This window comes from Tyto alba, unplaced genomic scaffold, assembly GCF_018691265.1.
Source record: "Tyto alba isolate M040663 unplaced genomic scaffold, T.alba_DEE_v4.0 Super-Scaffold_10, whole genome shotgun sequence".
NCBI classification, from domain to species: domain Eukaryota; kingdom Metazoa; phylum Chordata; class Aves; order Strigiformes; family Tytonidae; genus Tyto; species Tyto alba.
In genome coordinates this window covers 2,279,020-2,297,753 of record NW_024881262.1, presented here as the reverse complement: position 1 = coordinate 2,297,753, position 18,734 = coordinate 2,279,020, and the positions used below count along the sequence as shown (strand labels likewise).

General features: G+C 41.8%; 1 protein-coding gene across 4 annotated transcripts; it reads right to left on the bottom strand.

Moving 5' to 3' along the window:
- Positions 1-781: 781 nt before the first annotated feature.
- On the bottom strand, positions 782-18,236 carry LOC104360584 (lysosomal amino acid transporter 1 homolog). 4 transcript variants are annotated; one of them, XM_033000074.2, is made up of 11 exons: positions 18,011-18,236; positions 15,290-15,413; positions 13,765-13,848; positions 13,507-13,642; positions 12,135-12,264; positions 10,876-10,966; positions 9,492-9,503; positions 8,995-9,119; positions 7,996-8,091; positions 6,806-6,991; positions 782-1,050 (listed from the first exon to the last, which is right to left on the bottom strand). In XM_033000074.2, exons 3-11 carry the CDS (start codon positions 13,838-13,840, stop codon positions 922-924), a joined length of 981 nt encoding a protein of 326 aa, XP_032855965.1. In that variant the 5' UTR covers positions 13,841-13,848; positions 15,290-15,413; positions 18,011-18,236; the 3' UTR covers positions 782-921. The 4 variants fall into 4 exon arrangements, with proteins under 4 accessions (XP_032855965.1, XP_032855967.1, XP_032855968.1 ...); XM_033000075.2 differs by lacking the exon at positions 782-1,050 and adding an exon at positions 1,179-6,256 and having other exon boundaries at positions 13,738-13,848; XM_033000076.2 differs by lacking the exons at positions 12,135-12,264; positions 15,290-15,413; positions 18,011-18,236.
- Positions 18,237-18,734: the final 498 nt, after the last annotated feature.

Here is an 18,734-nt window from a genome sequence, read left to right as displayed (position 1 = left end):
CATCCAATTCTTTTTTCTCTGCGGTACTTATCTAAACCAGAAGCTTGCAAAGAAAATGCGTGTTGTACAGAAATATAATCTGGGGTATCCGATGACATATGGCAATTACAGTCCTTGGAACACACAGGTATGGACGTATAAATGCTTTAACTCTTAAAAATAAAATGCAGAGTGATACTCTGGCACCAGGCTCCCACCAACGTACACCAGGATTCTGCTTTCGCATCAATGACGGATCCTCTGCACCAAAGTCACTTAATTACAGGATGTTTTCAATTCTGAAGCACACCGAATGGAGTATGAAGAAAAAAAAAAAAAAGGCCAAATCTTATCATTCCGTGCAGCCGGACTGAACAGTCTGTAACTGCAGGCCACGCTCAAGGCACGGGGACCACCTCCCCCGCTGACGTTAGCCCAGCCACGCCACCGCGAGCTAGGGGCAGGTGGTCACCTGGAAATAAAGAGTCCCCCCGCGACGTGCACTGTCTCGTGATGTCAAATGGATATTTCTACAGCACCTAGTGCTGTGGCTCCGTATCGCACTTTGGGGAGAAACAGTTCAAATCGGTGGCAGGGCCGGGTATCTGCCCTGAAACGGCACGGGAAATATTAAACAGCTCATTGTTGGCATGTCATTTGCCACGAAGTGATGAGAAATTAATGACAAATAATAAAAATAAAAAAAAAAACACAAACAGGCAATAAAGGCGGTCGCCAGGCACCTGCGATCTTAGCTGCTGGACAAAGCCATCCCAGAGGAAAATCCGGGGCGAGCGGGAGCGGGGCCGGCGGCACTAGGCAGGCTCCCCCGGCCCCAGCAAGGGTTCCACCTCCAGCGCCCCCGCCCCGCGGCACCGCTCCCGGGGCTGGCGGTACAGGAGGAACTGCACGCTCACCTGGCCTCTCGGGGTAAGGAGGTAATTAACCGCGGTCCTTGCTTTCAATTAGAACCAAAAGAAGCCGTGCAGAACGCAAGCAGCCAGCCGTTTCAGTCCTGGCGCTGACTCTGAATGCCGCAGTCCGCAGAGGAAAGCTTAAAACTCGCTGAATCTAATTCGTGTACTGTAATGGAAGTATGCTCCATTTATTTAATCCCGACTGTGGAATTCTCTACATTAGCATATAACCTTTTCCAAATCCTACTTAACGTTCATTTTCAGTAACTTCTTTCCGGCAAAAAAGTTTAATCGTATTTTACTTCCACCACTAGAAAAGGGAACATACAGAAAAATTCAAACTCACAACTTCAGATCCCCTTAGTTACACGGCTCAACCACACACGAAATATCCTTTACTACCTCATCTGGGTGCTTGCAAGTGTGAAACTGCTGAGTAGCAGCGCAGGAGCAACGGGGAATCCAACGTATTGTCCCATGCTGCTCCAGCCTCGGGGGTCTAAATACTGCAGGCTGGGCTGTGGGGGGGGGGGGGATGCTGGCAAGGAGGGGGAGTTATTCGAAACTTCTCTGATCCAAAACCAACCAAACAAAAAATCCTAATCCAAAAGCAAAATTCTCATTTCCTGCAAGATTCTAGGCGGTGGGACATTGACAGGCCCTGCCACGCAGACAACACTGTGAGTCAGTATTTAACACTGTTTTCAACATAGAATTGTGCAACTAGACATAATTATTTATTTCTACTGTAAAAATAGACCATTGGAAATACTGCTAATGTAAAAAGAATTAACAAATACGTACTTGTCCTTTTTCTCGATGGTTCCAGCTCTCAAGCGGAATTATTGACTTGGAGCATAGATAGTCATTAAATAAAAAAAAAAAAAAAAAAAAACAAAAAACAAACAGGGGTGTGCATCTCGAGCTGATAGGAGAGGTTTCTTACTCTTCAGAATTTTTGCTAGTTGGGGAGTTTTAGATTCGAGTACTGAACTTGATCCAAACCACTTTGTTCTCTGCTAGAGCTACCATTTTAAGACGTAGATATTGTACCAACCTCTCCAGCTACACCCTTCCCTTCCATATTCTCTTCTATTCTATTCTACCAAATATCTCCTACTCACAGCAGATGAGACAGAAGCCACGTGCGATGCAAAGCAGCAGGTACCAGAAGCTGGCTTCACAAAGACAAGCCACCGCCGGCCAGCAAAGCCGCAATCCCCTCTGCACGGCTTTAGGCTCCTACTTTTTTTCCCCCTGCTCACTTGAGGCACTTTTTTTTTTTTTTTTTTACTTTTCCTAAAAGATGGAGTGATTTCAGCAGCGGGCTGTGCTAAACCCGGCACTGCTTGCTATCCGGCTTTGATGAAGGCAGTTTTAAGGAGGACATTAGCTGGGTGGAAGCAGGTGTCGTAGATGAGGTCAAGCAGGGAACCTCCGACACGAGGATCTGCATGCAAGCGGGTTTAAAGGTACGTGGTGTGGAAAGAAGTGGCCAGCTGCAGAGCCAGGTACCTTGCACAAAATCCAACGTATGCTCAGGGCGGGTGAGGTTTCAATAAAGCCTGGCTCACCACTACCGTTAGATGTAATATCCCAGTTTAAAAATTAAATCGTTTCGCTGGGAGGAAATCTGACGTGTAGAATTCTACCAGAAACACTTTAGATCAGTTAAAATAACTTGGCTGGTAGACAAGGGTTGCGAGAAGTTTGATGCTAATGTATGTAATTATTTATACAAATAAGGAGGGGGAAAAAAGCAAAAAGCTTTCTGGGAGGCCTGGATGAACGGAGAGGAAATTCTCTACATCCCAGGCAGAGCCCCAAGAATTATCCCACCTTCCCAAAGCTTTCCAGCATCCCACCGCTGAGGCCCCCCAGCTAAAGACTAGACAGGATTTCCTTCAGAGACAGCAGGTCAGCACTCCTTTTTCAGTATTTCTACAGTATTATGTGGGGAATGCTTTCTTCTTAGACCTTAGCAAATTAGTTTTATAGCATATATACCTACCACTTAAATTTCCTGCCTTTTTCTTCTTTCATTTTTTATAGGCTTTGCTGCGCTTGCAGCTGAGCACCTCCCCGAGTCTTAATAGTTGCACTGGTGGAAAAAGACACTGGGAACTGGGAACCAAATTTGCTGAAATCACACTGTGGGCTTGGGGCGAGCCTGGGCTGCAGCACCGCACGTTATTGCTCGTAGCCACCAAGCTGGCAACAGCAAATGGAGCTTTGAAGGGGGAATAAATTATAAACACGAGTTACGTGAAGCTTATCAAACAGTATTTCCAGAATAAGTTTTGGTAGCATATGTACTCAGCTGCTCATGTTTTTTAAATAAATGCCAAACTGCCAAGACTACTTAATACAGAAACTAATTTGCTGCTCAAGTCTGATTTTCTGGAGGAAACTTTTAAGACCTAAGCGTGCAGACAGCCCGAATTGGAGGAGACAACCAAACTGACTTCTCAGAGTCAAGTTCGGGACAGCCACAGAGGGAGTGCATCAAATTTGTTTCATTACTTTAAACAACGTAACAACAATTCAAAAAACTAAACAGTTTTGAGACAAAAGCGAGTATTTGCACAGAGAAGTGGTATGTTTGGCTGGGAAATTCTCCCGGCTGAATTGTCAGGTCAGACTTATATTCTTCGCACAGTGTAATTAAATTACAAAGCGCGATGTTTTGTAGAAGTACATAATGGATTCCAAGTGGTTGCCCTGCAAATCACAAAAGGTGCAAGAGAAGAGTCTGTGTACAACAGCTTGGCTCTTGCTGAATAAACTTTGGCTATCTAGTAACAACCTGGCTCCACTTAATGAAAAGAAGTGCATGTGGAGGATCTGAACACAGCTCTCCGACAATAGGGTGATGTCAAATAAAAAAATAAAATAAAGGCAAAAATCTTGGTAAAGGGCTTTGTCTGAGCTAAACACAAAGCAGAGTTGTTTGGTTTTGGTGGGAGCAGGGGAAGAAGGAAGCAGGGTGAAAGAGGGTAGCAGACTTACAGAAAAGGATGAAGTTTTCTGGAAAAACTTGCACTAGATTCAGTCTCTTAGAAACTTAGCGATGGCTGCTGCTGCAAGTCTAAGGGCAGAACTGCTCATCGACTGACTAAAACACAGAGTATTACATCCTTGTGTACAAGTGAAACATTAAGTCATCATGCACAGAAAATAAAGCTCTAATAATGTTCACCGTGGAACCCTACCGTAGGCAAACCCGGACTAAGCACCCCTGGCTGCCCGGGCGCCCCACCAGGCCCATCTAAAGCCCTGGCTTTGTGGTTTCTTGAGAAACTCCAACCACCTTCCATGGCAAAGGTGCAGTTGGAAGGAAACATTTGCTGGAAAAGAAGATCGTGTCCAATTTATAACTCAAATGTGGAATGCTATGAAACTCCTCTTAAAATGAAAAAGAGGACAATTCATACTTTACAAACAACGGGGCACTTCCATTTACTGAAAATAACTGGCTGCTTATGCAAGCAAATAACTGTAACTGTGGACACCAAGGGAACAGGATGACTGTGTTATCCTCTTAAACTGGGCTGAAACAACTCCTCTGTAATCCCACACTAAATAACGCTGGAGCTGCTGTTACAGCCATGATCAGGAGTCCATTTGTTTCTAAAAATAGTGCCAGCCATGTCAGACGGAAGCAAAAGAATACTGCAGCAGACACAGAGTAAGTGAACTCCTAATCCTGGCTTGGACCTTGAGAAATGAGAGTTTGTTTTCCACCTAATGAAACTCTGGACACTATCAGGAATAAGGTCTACTAGAATTAGGCAATTCCTTCGACTGTTCCTCAAAACAGAGCCTGTCTGTTACACGAATGATCACTTATGAAACACCTCCCTCTTAGAAATGATGACCTTCTGGTTTCATTCCTCTGCTTTCCAAAACCCAGGTGATCCCGCTCTTTGTTTTCCGGTCTAACGTGATATATCAGTTTGCTAGATTTTTTTTTTTTATTCTCTTGCTTGGCAAGAGACAGTAATGAAGCTCTCTTTTTAAAAGCACTGACTTCCTTACCTTCAGGGCTTCTCAAAGCAGGAGGTCTGCTTTTGTTTTCTCTTGATTACAAATACTTCATAGATTTTCAACTAACACTATATACTTGACTAGATTCCTATAAGCTCCTCAACCTGATTTAGAAGCATCTGTTTTCAATATAATTTGAACTGGAGGACTATTAGCAAGATTGGATTCAGGCTCCAATCAAGACAGAACCCAGAAATGAAAGTCATGTGCACACTGGCACTGCAATCCTGGGGCAGGGCTCGCAGAGGGGGGCGGTTTGTGGCCAATATAAAAGTCCCTTTTCAGAGTACATCATAGAAAAGCATCTGCAAATACGCACATAACGCACTGTAAGGGTCATCAAGATCAAGTTCTAGGGTTTGTTGGGTAAATAAATACTGGCTGGTTTATGTTTCCAGCTGGGGGGGGGGGGCGGGTGGAAGAAAGAGTCACTGCTTCATTTGGGGCACGAAAGGCCCGAGCGCTCCAAGCAGCCACAGGGGCTGGCAGCCCCGAATCCCTACAGCCTGCTCGTGCAGAAGGAACGGCACTGTCTCGTACAAGATAAGGCTACAGTTCATTTCCAAAAGCAAAAAACCCAGACGGCTATTCTGAACGACAGCATAATTTAACAGCCCAGCCAAAGGCCAGGGTCGGCTGTCCCATCGCTCGTCTAATTGGAGGGGCTTATGAAATTACTTTAATCAGAAAGACAAGACTGATGCCTGGGAATCATAACTTCTGGAACTGTTCCAGGTAAAGCTGGTAAAGAACTTCCTTTTAATATGGAACGGATTAACACAATATGCTTCAGCATGGTCCTGAAATCACTCTTCATTTTATCCTGTTTGCTAGTTTGAGCTCATGGAGCGAAGTACCGAGATGTTTTCAGACACAAACCTAAAATTCTTACTTCAGGAGAAATCAGAAAATCTCCTCTTCCTACCCTTTTAAGTGAAAATACACGCTATAGTAACAAGACAGGTGACTATAAACCTCCAGTGAACAGAAAGACCAAGTACCACCACATTACTGTTCACTAGGCTTTTAAAGCAAAAACCCAAAACTACTCTAAACATTTTACTTTTAGTATCTTGATCGCAAAATGCTAATGTTCCATCTAGAAAGAGCACAACTAACAATAACTAATATATCGTGGGCATCTTATGTGTGTCCCCTGAACATAATAATAAAAAACTATAATGTTTTGCGTTTGCTCAGGACTTTCAAGAAACTGGCACACTGATCTCGGTAACTGTGTAGCTGGCTGGCCCTTAGCATGACTCCATGAGCATAGCGGCTGGTTTTCAGAGGCATTGGGTGTCTCAATGCATCTGATTTTGCCCCGAATTGTGCAGTTAAGGGTAGCTGCAGCATTTCTTTGTTACGTGCTATTTTCTGAAACTAAGTCTGCCAAAACCTCACTGTTTGTCTCTGATGTTAATGCAATCTTGCAGTAACGCTTACAATTTAACCAAATTCTCAAAGCTATAATTCTGTATTTGCATTTAAAACCAAGCAGGTTTGGGGTTGGCTTGTGTTTGGGGTTTTTTGATTTTTTACATTTATCAGATAGCAAACCTAAGAAAAAGAGCACAATGTGCAAACGCCTTCCCTGGCCAACTTTAAGTATACTACATGCTGGCTACAAGATATAAATTAGCCTGTGCAATGTAGCTTTCACATAGATATTTTCTATAAACTTGTTACTCTGACCAAGAAATCTGATTATAAAAACCATACGAATCATTGCTCAGAAAGATTTTATGATCAGGGTTAGAATCACGGAAAATCTTTTCATTAAAAAACCATCCACTTCATTTCTGATCTACTTATTGACAAGCCCACCCTGGGAAACTCTAGCTATAACAGGAAAAGGATACAAAAATGTCTAGAAACAAGACTCCAAAGCTCCCAATAAGCCACGGAAGATGGTGTAAAAAGTAGAGGGCCCAGAAGGATTTGGTAGCTGGCATCTTTAAAACAAGGCTCAGCCCGTATGTACAGTTTCCCATCATGGCCAGTGCAAACAGCAGGTAAGAGGTGCCTTCTGTTGATCTTCTTCGGAACTAAATACAAAGAAGTTTTTACAAATACAGAGAAATGTTAAAACATGTATGACCGTAGGAAGTTATAGTTAATTTTGGCATTTTGCACTAGAAAACATCCAGAGACTTTCAGTCATTCCTGTCCATCTCTTCCTGGGCTCTGAATCCTCCAAGCTTAGTACTTTCACCACCTATCACTGAAAACTACTGAACCTGTTCCAGTTCTTAGAAGCAGCTTCAGTTAACGTAATTTTGATGTAAGTGCAAAGAAGCAGGAATAATCTGCTTCCAAGTGATACTTAGTTCTTAAGAAATCCGTTGCCCTATCAATCTGTTTAGCAGATCTTTTTGAAAATATTGTTGTATTCCAGCTGTGAAGGAAAAGGTAGAGGGAATATGAATAGTCTTGGGAATGAACTAATCGTTTCTATAATCAATTAAAATGCCCGGATATAACTGACAATGTAAAACCTAGTCTTTTGTTGTGTTTGCTTTTGGTGTGGTTTTTTTGCTTGGTTTTGTTTGTTTGGTTGTTTTTTTAATATACCGATAGTGAAGAAGCTGTGAAAAAAAAAGAAAAGTCAGTAATGGCATCTTTGTGAAAAGGGAATAAAACTCTAAACTAATCTTCCTCTAATTCTAACTTTCGATCTCATGGTTCATTACTTACGGGAGAATATTTTAGGGAAAGAAAAGGGGAGGTATCACTTGCTCATGACAACAATCACACGAAGCATGTTTCTGCCCATATCTGATAAATCCAACTGTAAATACTTCACTTCCTCTTCCCCTGCCAATCAGTTCTCTTCCATCACTCAAAGACCATCATTTTCCTAAAATTCTCACCATCCTCCTCTGAATGGGGAAAAAAACCTTTTTTTTTTTCTCTACAGTTTTAGACAGTCACAAAAGCAAAATAGGCTTTCAAGTCCAAGAGGGCTCACTGTTAGGGAGAATCCAACATCTAAAGCAACAGAGAGTATTTTGTAAAATATACAAGTATACTTAGCCAAAAACCTACTTACATTTTTATACAGCTGAGGAAATCTACTTCCCAAGTAAAACACACAGGATATATAGCCACAAACGAAGCCTGACATTTCAATCATATCAAGAGAGTTCTGAAAAAGAAAGGTACGTATATTTTGGCAAGAATGTTTTCGGGCATTTTAGAGGATTAAACTGAGAGTCCACTGGCTGATTTTCTGGACAGAACTCCTTTCAAAGCAGTTTGGTGCTGCTCTTCAAATGACCAGAGAGGGCTAGAAAGGGTTTAATCTTTATCTCACAACAATGCACACTGCTGCATCATAGCCATGACTGAGATCAAAACTAGTGCTGGGCTTTAGGATACGACACTAATATCTATCCAGTCCTCCTGCTAAAAAAGCCTGGGCACAATAATTCAAACCAAAACTAAGAACTGTAGCTAGGGCCACTAAAAAAAAATGAATCATCCTGTCTGGAGAAAGCAAAATAGTCATTTTTCACAGTTTAAGAGTTGCTAGTTTTCTCACTCTAGCTGTGTTTTGAAAATAAGCTGCTTCCCTGCTGGGCAATGTTGCTGGATTACAATTATTTTACTGGCATTAGTATGAAGGCCAAATTGTTAAAATAGCCTGTGAGCTTTCCTGCTGAAATGACAGCAGCAGCAGGTACAATTGTAATTTTCCACTTTTATTGATTTCACTTGTGACTATGTAGTCTCTACGTGGATGCCTACAGTATTTAACACCAGCAGAAACACAACACATATACGTGTTATTTTGCCGAGCAGCACATCCTAGGGACCAAAGGGACAGAATAAACCCAAAACACAGGAAGCTGCTGAAAGAAGCAATTTTATAAAACTTCTTTATTTTGGGATGTATGGTCCATAGTTAAAACATCCACAGTGCCACACGTACAACTTCTAAATCATTGTTAAAAACATCATGCAGATTTCTTTAAAGCTCAGAGTACACAATCTTTTCAAGACACTTTTGGGAGGGATTATTTTGGAATGGAAGCAGGCAAGAACTTACATTACTTCTTTGGATTACTGTAGTCTGGTCTTGGTTTCTTAGTGACAGTTGACAGAGTAAAATAACACACAGCGCTATATACACTATGATCCAGGTTACACAGAAATTCTTCAGGCTTCTGCTGCCTAGAATGACATACAAACAAATTAGCTGAAAACCAACATCTGCCATTGATTTGAGGTTACTTTTTGTTTGCAATAAATATGCAAATTTAAAGGTAAAATTTCTGTTATCTTTTTCTTGGCGCCAATGCAAATCCACCTCTTCTGGGTTCTGTGCCCACCCCTGCTCACTCTCATAGCTGTGCTGTGTCTTTGTGCAACAGCTGAGGGTAGCAGTGCAGGAACAGAACTCCTTGAATGTGCATTGTTACTAAGAGAAAATTTTCATACTCAGCTTCTCTCTTATATTAGCTCCTAGTAGTTTACGGTTAAATAGGAGCTGATAAACAGAAAACTGCTAAGTAGAATAGAGTGTAACAGTTTCTTTCAACATACCTTGATTAAAAACTGCAAAAGCAAGGATATTTGAAATATAAATTAATGAAAGTATCTTTCAGATAAATATGTAATCTAAGTGCTGTGCTGAACCAGTCTCTGTGTCCACGGTCAGCTCGATACCGAGCCTTCCAGAGATCCACATATCCAAAGACACAGATCCCATGCAGCAAATCTCCACAGCCACCTACAAGAGAACCTGAAAATGGCAGACAATCCTACAGAACTCTGGAGCTACGTAAGGTGCTGGTAAAGTCCTGCAGCCACTGTTTCCAGTGGAACAAATTGCTGTACGGCATTAGAAAGCCTACCCTAGAGACCTGAGGTCTAAACAACACAGGCTGAGCAGTGCCGTCCCACAGGCTGCACTTTGGGATGCAAAACTGAGCAAGTTGTGTAGGGTAACTGCTCCAGAAGTGGGTACTGAAAAGCCCTTTCTTGTGGCTTTAATCACGGTGCCATTCCTCCCTCTCCAGCTATGCAAATCATTGAGCTGAAACAGGGACTGGCAGTTAAAATGTACAAAAGCCTGTGTTTGTTTTCAAGAGTAGGCAGCAGGAAGGAAATATCTTCAGCACTGACCTATCTCCAGGTTTATTATCAGTTCCATATTGAATGAATCTGCTTTATCCCTATTTAGTCTCCTGGGCAGGCATCTGTTTTACTTCAGCTTTTTGTTACCTCTGCTGTACCATGATTTTCTTTGATACTTTTTTTTTTTTTTGTAGATCGATGAGTTAATGTTTTTGATTTGATACAATGTGAACAGAGCTTTCTGTCTTCCATTTCAGTCAAAACAGTAGTCCATTCGTAGGCTGAATACTACAACCAGTGCCAGGATTTTATGAAGCACAACTCAAGTAATTTCATTCCCCTTGATTATGTTTTTTAACTATATGTATTGAAACAGAACACATGAAGATGTCAAGATATTTTATGTTATAAGCAAACAAAGCCAGTTCTCAATCAACATGCAGAAAACTGACCCACAGAAAGAAATAATGCTTGCTTTCAACTTACACATATATTTAGATAGATGTAAGTAGAGAGTAAAACCATGGAGTAACTTAAAATATGGAACCAGATTCCACAAAACTATTGCATTTTGAAAGTCTATATAATCTAAAATTACTACATGGAAAATATTTACAGACATTACGTGGGTAAAAAAAGAGAAAGGCAGGGAGGAAGAGAAGAGAAATGGCACGATTTTCACAAGACCCTGAGAAAACTGGCAGTAACAGGCCTAACAACTTCAACCAGAATTTGTGCACTCTGTTTTCTGATCCCTCTGAAAAAAAAATGGATTTAAATGCTGTAGACAATATTAAAGCAAAGAGTGTGCTACCTTATGGAGAACATTTAAATTGCTGAAAAACCTTACATTTTGTCATCTTCTGATTCTTGAGCTTATAGTAGACAAATTGTGAAATCATAATTATATCCATGTTAACATAAAAAATGGCGGTGACAATCTGAAAGAGAAGACACATTTGTTTGTTCAGTATACAAATAGTTCAAAATACCTTATTTTAACTGCATAGAAACTGCTTCATAATAATAATGTGAATGACAAATACCAAAGTACTGCCAAAAGAAAAAAAAAAAGAGGCAAGCTTTCCCGGTACCAAACAAGTTAGGCCACTGCAGATGAGTGCAGTGTAAACCTTACGCAACAGGGACTTGCTGACAGAACTGCAATAGTTGCTCATTTCCCAGGATGTGTAGCACAAACTCCTACCTGGCAAACTGATAAATCCTTCCTGCCCAGAAGCTTACGCCTGGCACACCTAGTTTCCCAGCACTTTGGAAGCTACGAATCTTTCCCAGTGCTTCTTGTCTCAATAAGAGAAAACTAACATTCTCTCTTCCCCCTTTCCTAATGGGGAGATGGAACGGTTAGCTCCACGTGTGAAGTTGTAAAAGAGAAGACAACTCTGTCCACCCTTGGGTCCACCTCCACCTTGTGAAAACATCTGCAAGTGGCTGACACATAACCCTTTCTCTTTTAATTAAGAGTCAAAGATAAAAAACACAGATAAGAAAGTTTCAGACACAATGAATGTATCGCAGGGAAGGACTGTTCCTTTCAGAGAAACCCTCCCTTTAACGAAGAAAGTACATTTTCAAATTAGTCAGATATTAACAGCTTTGAACTAGTATCTCCCTGTTAATAAATAGTCTCCTTACAAAAAAAAAAAAACAAAACAAAACAAAACAAAAAAGACAAAAAAAACCAACCACCAAAACCACAAGAGGAAGTATAAAGGGTAGCTGCCCCAAAACAGCTTGATTATGACAAGCTAAACAACACAACTTCCTTCCAGCTCTATTTGCTCTGCAAGCTTACTTTGAAGCTGAAGTTCAGATGAAAATTCCCCACTTCATTCATCATTGAACAACACCCAGTAAGTCTCTTTGAATGCTAACTGCAAGTGTGAAATGGTTCCTAAAGCACATAACAGTATCCATGTAAATATTTGCAAAATGATGACTTGTTTTATAGATGGTAGATCAGTTAACAGAATACAAAACTATTTTATTTCCCAATATGTACTTTGCTGTGCAATATTCAGTTATCCTAGAGTTTAAAAGGACAGTCTAAAAAGGGTAAATCAAAAGGTAGAAATATTGACAGATTACCTGAATCGGCAGTTGATTTGTTAAATAACAGCCTACAAAATTTGTAAGATCTCCAGCTATCCAACACAGCAGAAAGCCCAAAGACAGCGCTTGATCCACTCTTCCACTCCGATAGGCAACGTAAATTTGACTGGCACAAATTCCAGAATTAATTGTAAAACAGTGTAAGCAAAAGACGATTCATAAGCTCAGAAGTACATTTTTCAAAAATCTGAATAAAGAAAGATTAAAACTCTAGCCACAAGAGACTGATCCCAGCAACACTCCCCTTACCTTTTGAAGAAGAACTCAGTATCACTACAGCTCACCATGTCTTCCTCTAACATAACAAAAGACTCAAATCACAACCTCATTACTGCTTGAATGTGCTCCTTTTTTGTGGCCTGCACAGAAATACCATTTTCTGGTCACTGGAACTACGCTGTAAGCATTTTATATTCATCTGCTGTAAATACCAGCCTTTAAAATACTGAAATAAAAAAAACACTCTCATTTAACATAGAAGGGCTAAGAAATAACAAAGCTGCTAAAAGAGTTGACAACTACACTTTCAACTCTAAATTGGAGAAGTATTATTCAGATTCACAATGGGGACTATGAAGCACTCCCAAACAGGAGTCCATTAGACGTATCTTGATGAATTCCATGCTCACCAACATGACAGTTTTAATGTAAAGCCCCCTTTCAACTAATATTTCTGAAGCTCAACAGCTTACTAAAAGTGGTTTTATTTTGCTTGATTTCCATAGCCCTTTGAGTAGTTCAGTAAATTATATCCCCCTTATGGGGACAGACTTTGGAGTCAATCCCATTTTGTTTCAGGCATTTTCACCTGCTGGGAGCATTTCTACTATTCCTTTGTCATCTCCTACCTACATCTTTGAAACCTGAGCCCAGTGCCAGCGACCAAACAGCAACTGATTTAGCACTACCGAAGCGCTAACTCATGTGCCGCTTCTGACCTCTTCCCGGTCCAAATTTAATTGGCAGGAGCCAGCACAACAGTACTGGTGACATAGCACGTGGTTTAAATAAACACCGCGCCTGCTGCAAGTGTGCCTGCGCGTGCACACGCATCTCAGGGTGGAGAAGATAAGAGAGAAGAGGTGATTTATTCTCATTTGCTCTAAGTGGCAGAGATTAGTGTCAATTCGGTACAACGGAACAGTACATCAAGCTCATTTGTCAACCACCAAATATTTTTGCAAACACGAGCAACATGCTTCTCTGGCATATTGTATCTGCATTACACAGATGGAGAAACGTATCCAAGATAAAATAAATAAATAAAATAAAAGGCAGCTTTTGAAAAAGGCTTCAGGCAAGATTACTCATGTTTGAATCTGAGGACTGCTTAAGACTTTAAACTTACGGTAGTGCAGCAAACAGAAAACAGACAATGGAAATCAGTCCGATGACAACGCTCCAATACTCCCACGCATTCTCGACACATTCTTCTAGGAGATGCCAAATCCATGGTGTTCCATTTATGCACAATCTCCTATTCTCTATTGGGGAGATATTGAAAGCATGTGTATACAGCTGAGAAGCCATCGTTCCTGGACCGAGATTCAATTCAGTTTATTTCTGCCTCCATTTTTACCCCATGCAAATCCGCAAATCCGTTTACCAATGCTGAACATCCTCTGTGAAAAGACCTCTGCATCCAGACGGATGCTTGATATCACAGTTCTTTCCAATCTCATAAACGAACCTGCCAAAGTCAAAGAAATAAATATAGCCAGTGTGAAGAAGACATTAAGCGTACAGTGCTTGCTTATATTTATTGCTTACAGCAGAGAAGTTAGTCTTCCAAGAAAGAAAAATACTTTGTGGTCCATTGCATTCATTAGCTCTTGACAAATATGCAACACTCGAGATTTATATCAATACAGCATTTTAGTCTGAGGTTGTGTTAGACTGAGACTGCCAGTTACACTGCGGTGCCAGCAGTTTGCTACAGGGTAAAGTAAACCAAGTAATTTATTTGCACTTAAGACCAAAACTCGGATTTTTATGTTCAACATTATGCCAATAAAGTAACAGCATTTTCTTTAATGGTACTAACCCAGGTTCCGAACACTCTACTCATACTTACAAAACATAATGTTGCTTTCTATGCAACTAATTTCAGGATAACGTTATGAAAAAGAAGTCACTTGTGACTCAGATTCCAGATAAGCTCTAAGGTCTGCTCGAACCTATCTAGCCCACCACACTAACTAGTCATTCAACACAGGGTCAAACAGTTTGCATTATTCAATGCTTCAGCGGAAAGACAGAAACCATAAGAAACTTGCAGAAAGCAAATGCAGGGTACTCCTGCCCCCCAAATCCCCAGAATGAAACGTAATAGTACAATATGGCTTAAATTTTGAAGCAAGGGAGGGTTGGGTTTGACCTTTAAAAATATTTTACTGTAGCCAATTATAATAATTCTGGATGTTTTTTGCTCCTGCTGAAATATTCATCCTTATTGAAATTTTAATATTTACTTAGAAGGCTAACCACTACAAAATTGAAGAAAACTTTAACAAAAACACAGAATTATCTATTACTATTTATTGAAATTTTATAGTGACAAAATCCAGCTGATATTGTGCTCATTTGGATGATAATTTAAGTCCTCTGAAGGTTAAGAATCCCTCATACAGAGGAATCTAAAATCAATGAGCTATTAAGGAAAAAAGCCAAAGCAAACGCACTGCTTAAAAAAAAACAAAACAAAACAAAACAATAAAATAAAATAAATACTATACTAGTAAGTTCACCTGTTTAGTATTTAAAGACAGATGTAGAACCAGTAACAAGAAAGATGGTGAAAATTTTTAAGACCATTTGGAACATCTCAGACACACAGTGATTTAGAGAAACAGGAAAAAGTAATACTGAGGTGCAAGAGAATCCCTCTAGAAGTGAATAAAGTTATGCAGTGTCTCAGACACCAGTCCCCGAAGGCCTGATGTTCATGGCTGGGATTTTTGATGTTCTTCACACACATGGGGACAGGACTTGGAAGGGCTGACAATATACCCTTTCTGCAACGTAACAGGTTGGAGCCATCCTCATTATGCATCAAACTACTTCCAAATCTTGATAAAGTTTCACAGAGTTTGTTTTCATAGAGCAACAGTCACTGTGAAGTTAGGACTCACTTTGCTAGTCATCGAGAAACTTTCTTTTTCTTTTCCTAAGACTTCAGGTATTCGTGGCATTAAATGCTGGAACAAGTTTTCTGCAGAAACTGGCTGCCTCTCAAGAGAACTGTCATCATTGGACCTAAACCAAGCAAATGATAAAAAAAGAATATGTATTCGTACACTGAGAACTCACCTTAGCCTATTAGACGTATTCAGTTTATTCAGCTTACACTAGTGAAGTTATTAGACTTTGTAGCCATCTCTGAAAATAAATTTTAAAGTTAAAAAAAAAAAAAAAAAAAAAAGTTGTGAGTAATGTTTCAAGTAAGCTTTCCCATTCTGGTACTCTGCAGCCGAGCAGGGTTTTACCAACCACTAAAAAGGGAGAAACATCAAAGCACACATACTACTTAGGAGACAGGTTTTAGGCATGAACTTTCAACCATTCATAAACAGTGTAACAAAAACCTTATACATTTTCTTAAGCTTCATCCCAAAATGCGCATTTCAAGATAAGGGAAATAATTCAGATGTAAAAAAATAAAATAAAAAAGGTTGAACATGGTATTTTAAAACCATGTCTGAAAAATTAGGTTTAACATGGTATTTAAAACCATGCTTGAATATCATAATTGCAGTTTGACTCATGCATGCAAAAATTCTCCCATAAGATCAAGGACTATGTGGCAGCAAGTCTAAACAAGGCAATTCAGACTCAACCACCTGATCTTATGCAATACCCTGCTCCAAAACCCTGCAGCCATTACGGAAAACCAAACAGTTTAAAAAGTGGTAGGAATTAAGACAGGCCACTGACGCTTCCCAGATGAGCGAAGACTTGAGCGTTGGCCTCCTGCCACACAACAACACATTTAAAGCATGTGGATATTCTTGGTTTGCTACAACTTAACATTTATGCAGCAGAATAATGTTCATCTTGCCAGTCCTCGGGACTGTATTTTTAATCTTATAATAATTGCTATTTTTCTTAAATCCCCAGCAAAATACTGTGTCCCAGTAAGAGCCCAATCGCCAAACCCAGCAATTCGACCAGCGGCAAGAACTGGATGTCATCAACTAAACGTATCTGCCACAAAACCTGCCCTCCTCCTGCCATGGCTGGAAAGGCAAAAGGCAATGGTGTCAGTGTCTGAACTCCAGTTATTTTCACCCCTGGACTGGGTGTGCCGTATTAGCATATACCCTTCACCAAATAACTTCTGTCTTCTGACACGGAAGTACTTTATAACTACACATCAAGCTTAAAAGAATAATAGTGTTTGAGCTAGACCAATACAGATGGTTCCCTCCTCCAATATGTAAATTCTTGCATAGAGAATTGAGTTTTCCCTCAACGTGAAAAAAAAAACCAAACAAACCCTTCCACATTTCTTTTGTTGCATTGAATGTTTTCCACCTGAAAAGAGGATAAGGAGACTCCTATGACATTTCTTCCTGTAGTATTTAAGTTGTCAATGATGAGAAAATAAAATAATATTAAATGGTGATTCATCTTCCTATAACAATTCCCTGCCTGTAACCTCATATTCTTTCTCTCATTACTGCCCAAATACTAGTTACTACCATTTGGAAAAGTTACAGTAAAGCTGTTACTTTCACAGAACAGTTAACTTAGAACCTTGACATCATATCTTTCTGAAAAGGTGCAGTGTTTGTCTATCTAGAAATAAAACTGTTATGGTGTAAGATATTCAGTAATAAGGAATCAGTAGCATGAAACTCCTGTTTGGACACTTTTTCTTATTTTAATACCTTATTCTGGAGTAAAAATGTTCACACAGAACTAGTCAATGGTTTAAAAGTGAAAAATCACTAAGAATAGCATCACAGTGAGGATGAGGAAAAGTAAGCTTTTCCTGGAACTTGGGGCACTTGCCACAGATTCTTTGCCTCTCCAGCTGCCAAGCTGCCACGAACATCCACGCGTTGTGGCTGCTGTGTGTTCCGAGATGTCAAATAACGAGACATTGCTAGCAACGTGTAAAGATGTCAGATATGTGTGTTTGGCAGATTTGCACGTTCTCTAAATAGCAGCTAACAACAGCTTGAAATCTAAAAGGATGTTCAGTTGTACAGTCTCCATAATTCAATTACTCTTGGGTGGAAAGGGCTAAAAATAAAAAAAAAAAAAAAAAAGTGGAGCTAAACTAAGGAACAATTCAGGGCTTCTTCAAACACTTCCCAGTATTAACCTGGTCATCGTATTTTGTCTCCTGCTATTTTCTGAACACATTGCTACACGCCCTTGCTTGTTAACGCTGATTCTTCAGAGCTGATGATAAAGCATGACCAAATTTTACCTGGAAACCAAGCCCAGTTCTCACAGAACACTTCCAACTTAGATTGGTAAAAAAAAAAAAAAAAAACCAAAAAAAAAAACAAAACCAAAACCAACCATGAATAAACCCAACAAAACACAAAGAAGCACCTTTCCTCAGGAGAGTCCAGCAGGCACCCCAGCCCTAAAGCCGCCGGGGAGCCCCATCCCTCGGGGGAAGGTGGGTGCAGGAGGCAGCCCCGGGGTGCCCCGGCACGGGTGGCAGCACCGGGGCGCCTGAGGAGAAACGGGCAACGTTCAAGGGGTAACGATGAAGAACGGTTTGAAGGAAGGGCAGCGGCCCCCCGGCTCCCCGCAGACGGGCGCGGCCGGCTGGGCGCGGAGCGGGCTCGGCCCCGGGGGGCGAAGCCACGGACCCGAGCGCGGCGGGCACCGACCTGGCGAAAGCTGCTGCTGCTGCTGCTGCTGCTGCTCCGGGGACCGGCGGCGCCCGCCCGGCGCCGCGCACCTCTCCTCCCCGCCGCCAGCCCCGGAGCGCGGTTTCGCCGCGCTCCCCCTTCCTCCGGTCGCCCACCCGCGGCGGGGAAGGCGTGAGGGGGAGAAGGGCCGGGCCGCCGCCGTCCCTCCCCTTCCCGCGCCGCCGCCATCAGCCGCCGCAGCGGCGGGGCCGGGGCGCCCCCTGCCGGCGGGCGGGCGGGCGGCGCCGGGGCCGCCCCCTCAGGGGAAGGCGGGCGGCGGGGTGTGAGGGCGCCGAGGCTGAGGGCGCCGAGGATGAGGAGGCCGAGGATGAGGAGGCCGAGGCTGAAGCTGAAGCTGAAGGAGGCAGCGGTGCTCTTAGCGTGAAGCTCCGTCGTTTTTCTCCTCCCCGGCGTGCGGAAGGCCCGGGGGAGGGTGAGGAGCTAACGCAGCACGGCCGAAAGCGCGTGAAGCGGGGCTTAGTGCTGGCGAGGCGCAAGCCACGGTGGTATTTTGAAGACCTGGGCGCTTACGGCAGCGGGGGATGTACGTTTTTCACAAAAAAAGAAAAAAAAAAAATAAAAAAGTGGCTTTCGGGGCGGCTTGTTGTGAGAAATGGGGAAGCAATGGAGAAGCAAGGGTTTGCGGGGCCGATGCGACCTTTGCAAGCTCAGCTTCTGCTCTGGGCGCCCGATAAACGCCACA

What these genes read in the sequence shown, in the direction of transcription:
- LOC104360584 (XM_033000074.2), bottom strand. Translation starts at nt 13,840, where the DNA reads ATGAGATTGGAAAGAACTGTGATATCAAGCATCCGTCTGGATGCAGAG. An exon ending in CAAATCAACTGCCGATTCAG is followed by an intron (nt 10,967 to 12,134) that starts GTAATCTGTCAA and finishes CTTCTCTTTCAG; the next exon opens with ATTGTCACCGCCATTTTTTA. An exon ending in CAGTAATCCAAAGAAGTAAT is followed by an intron (nt 8,092 to 8,994) that starts GTAAGTTCTTGC and finishes TTTCTTTTTCAG; the next exon opens with AACTCTCTTGATATGATTGA.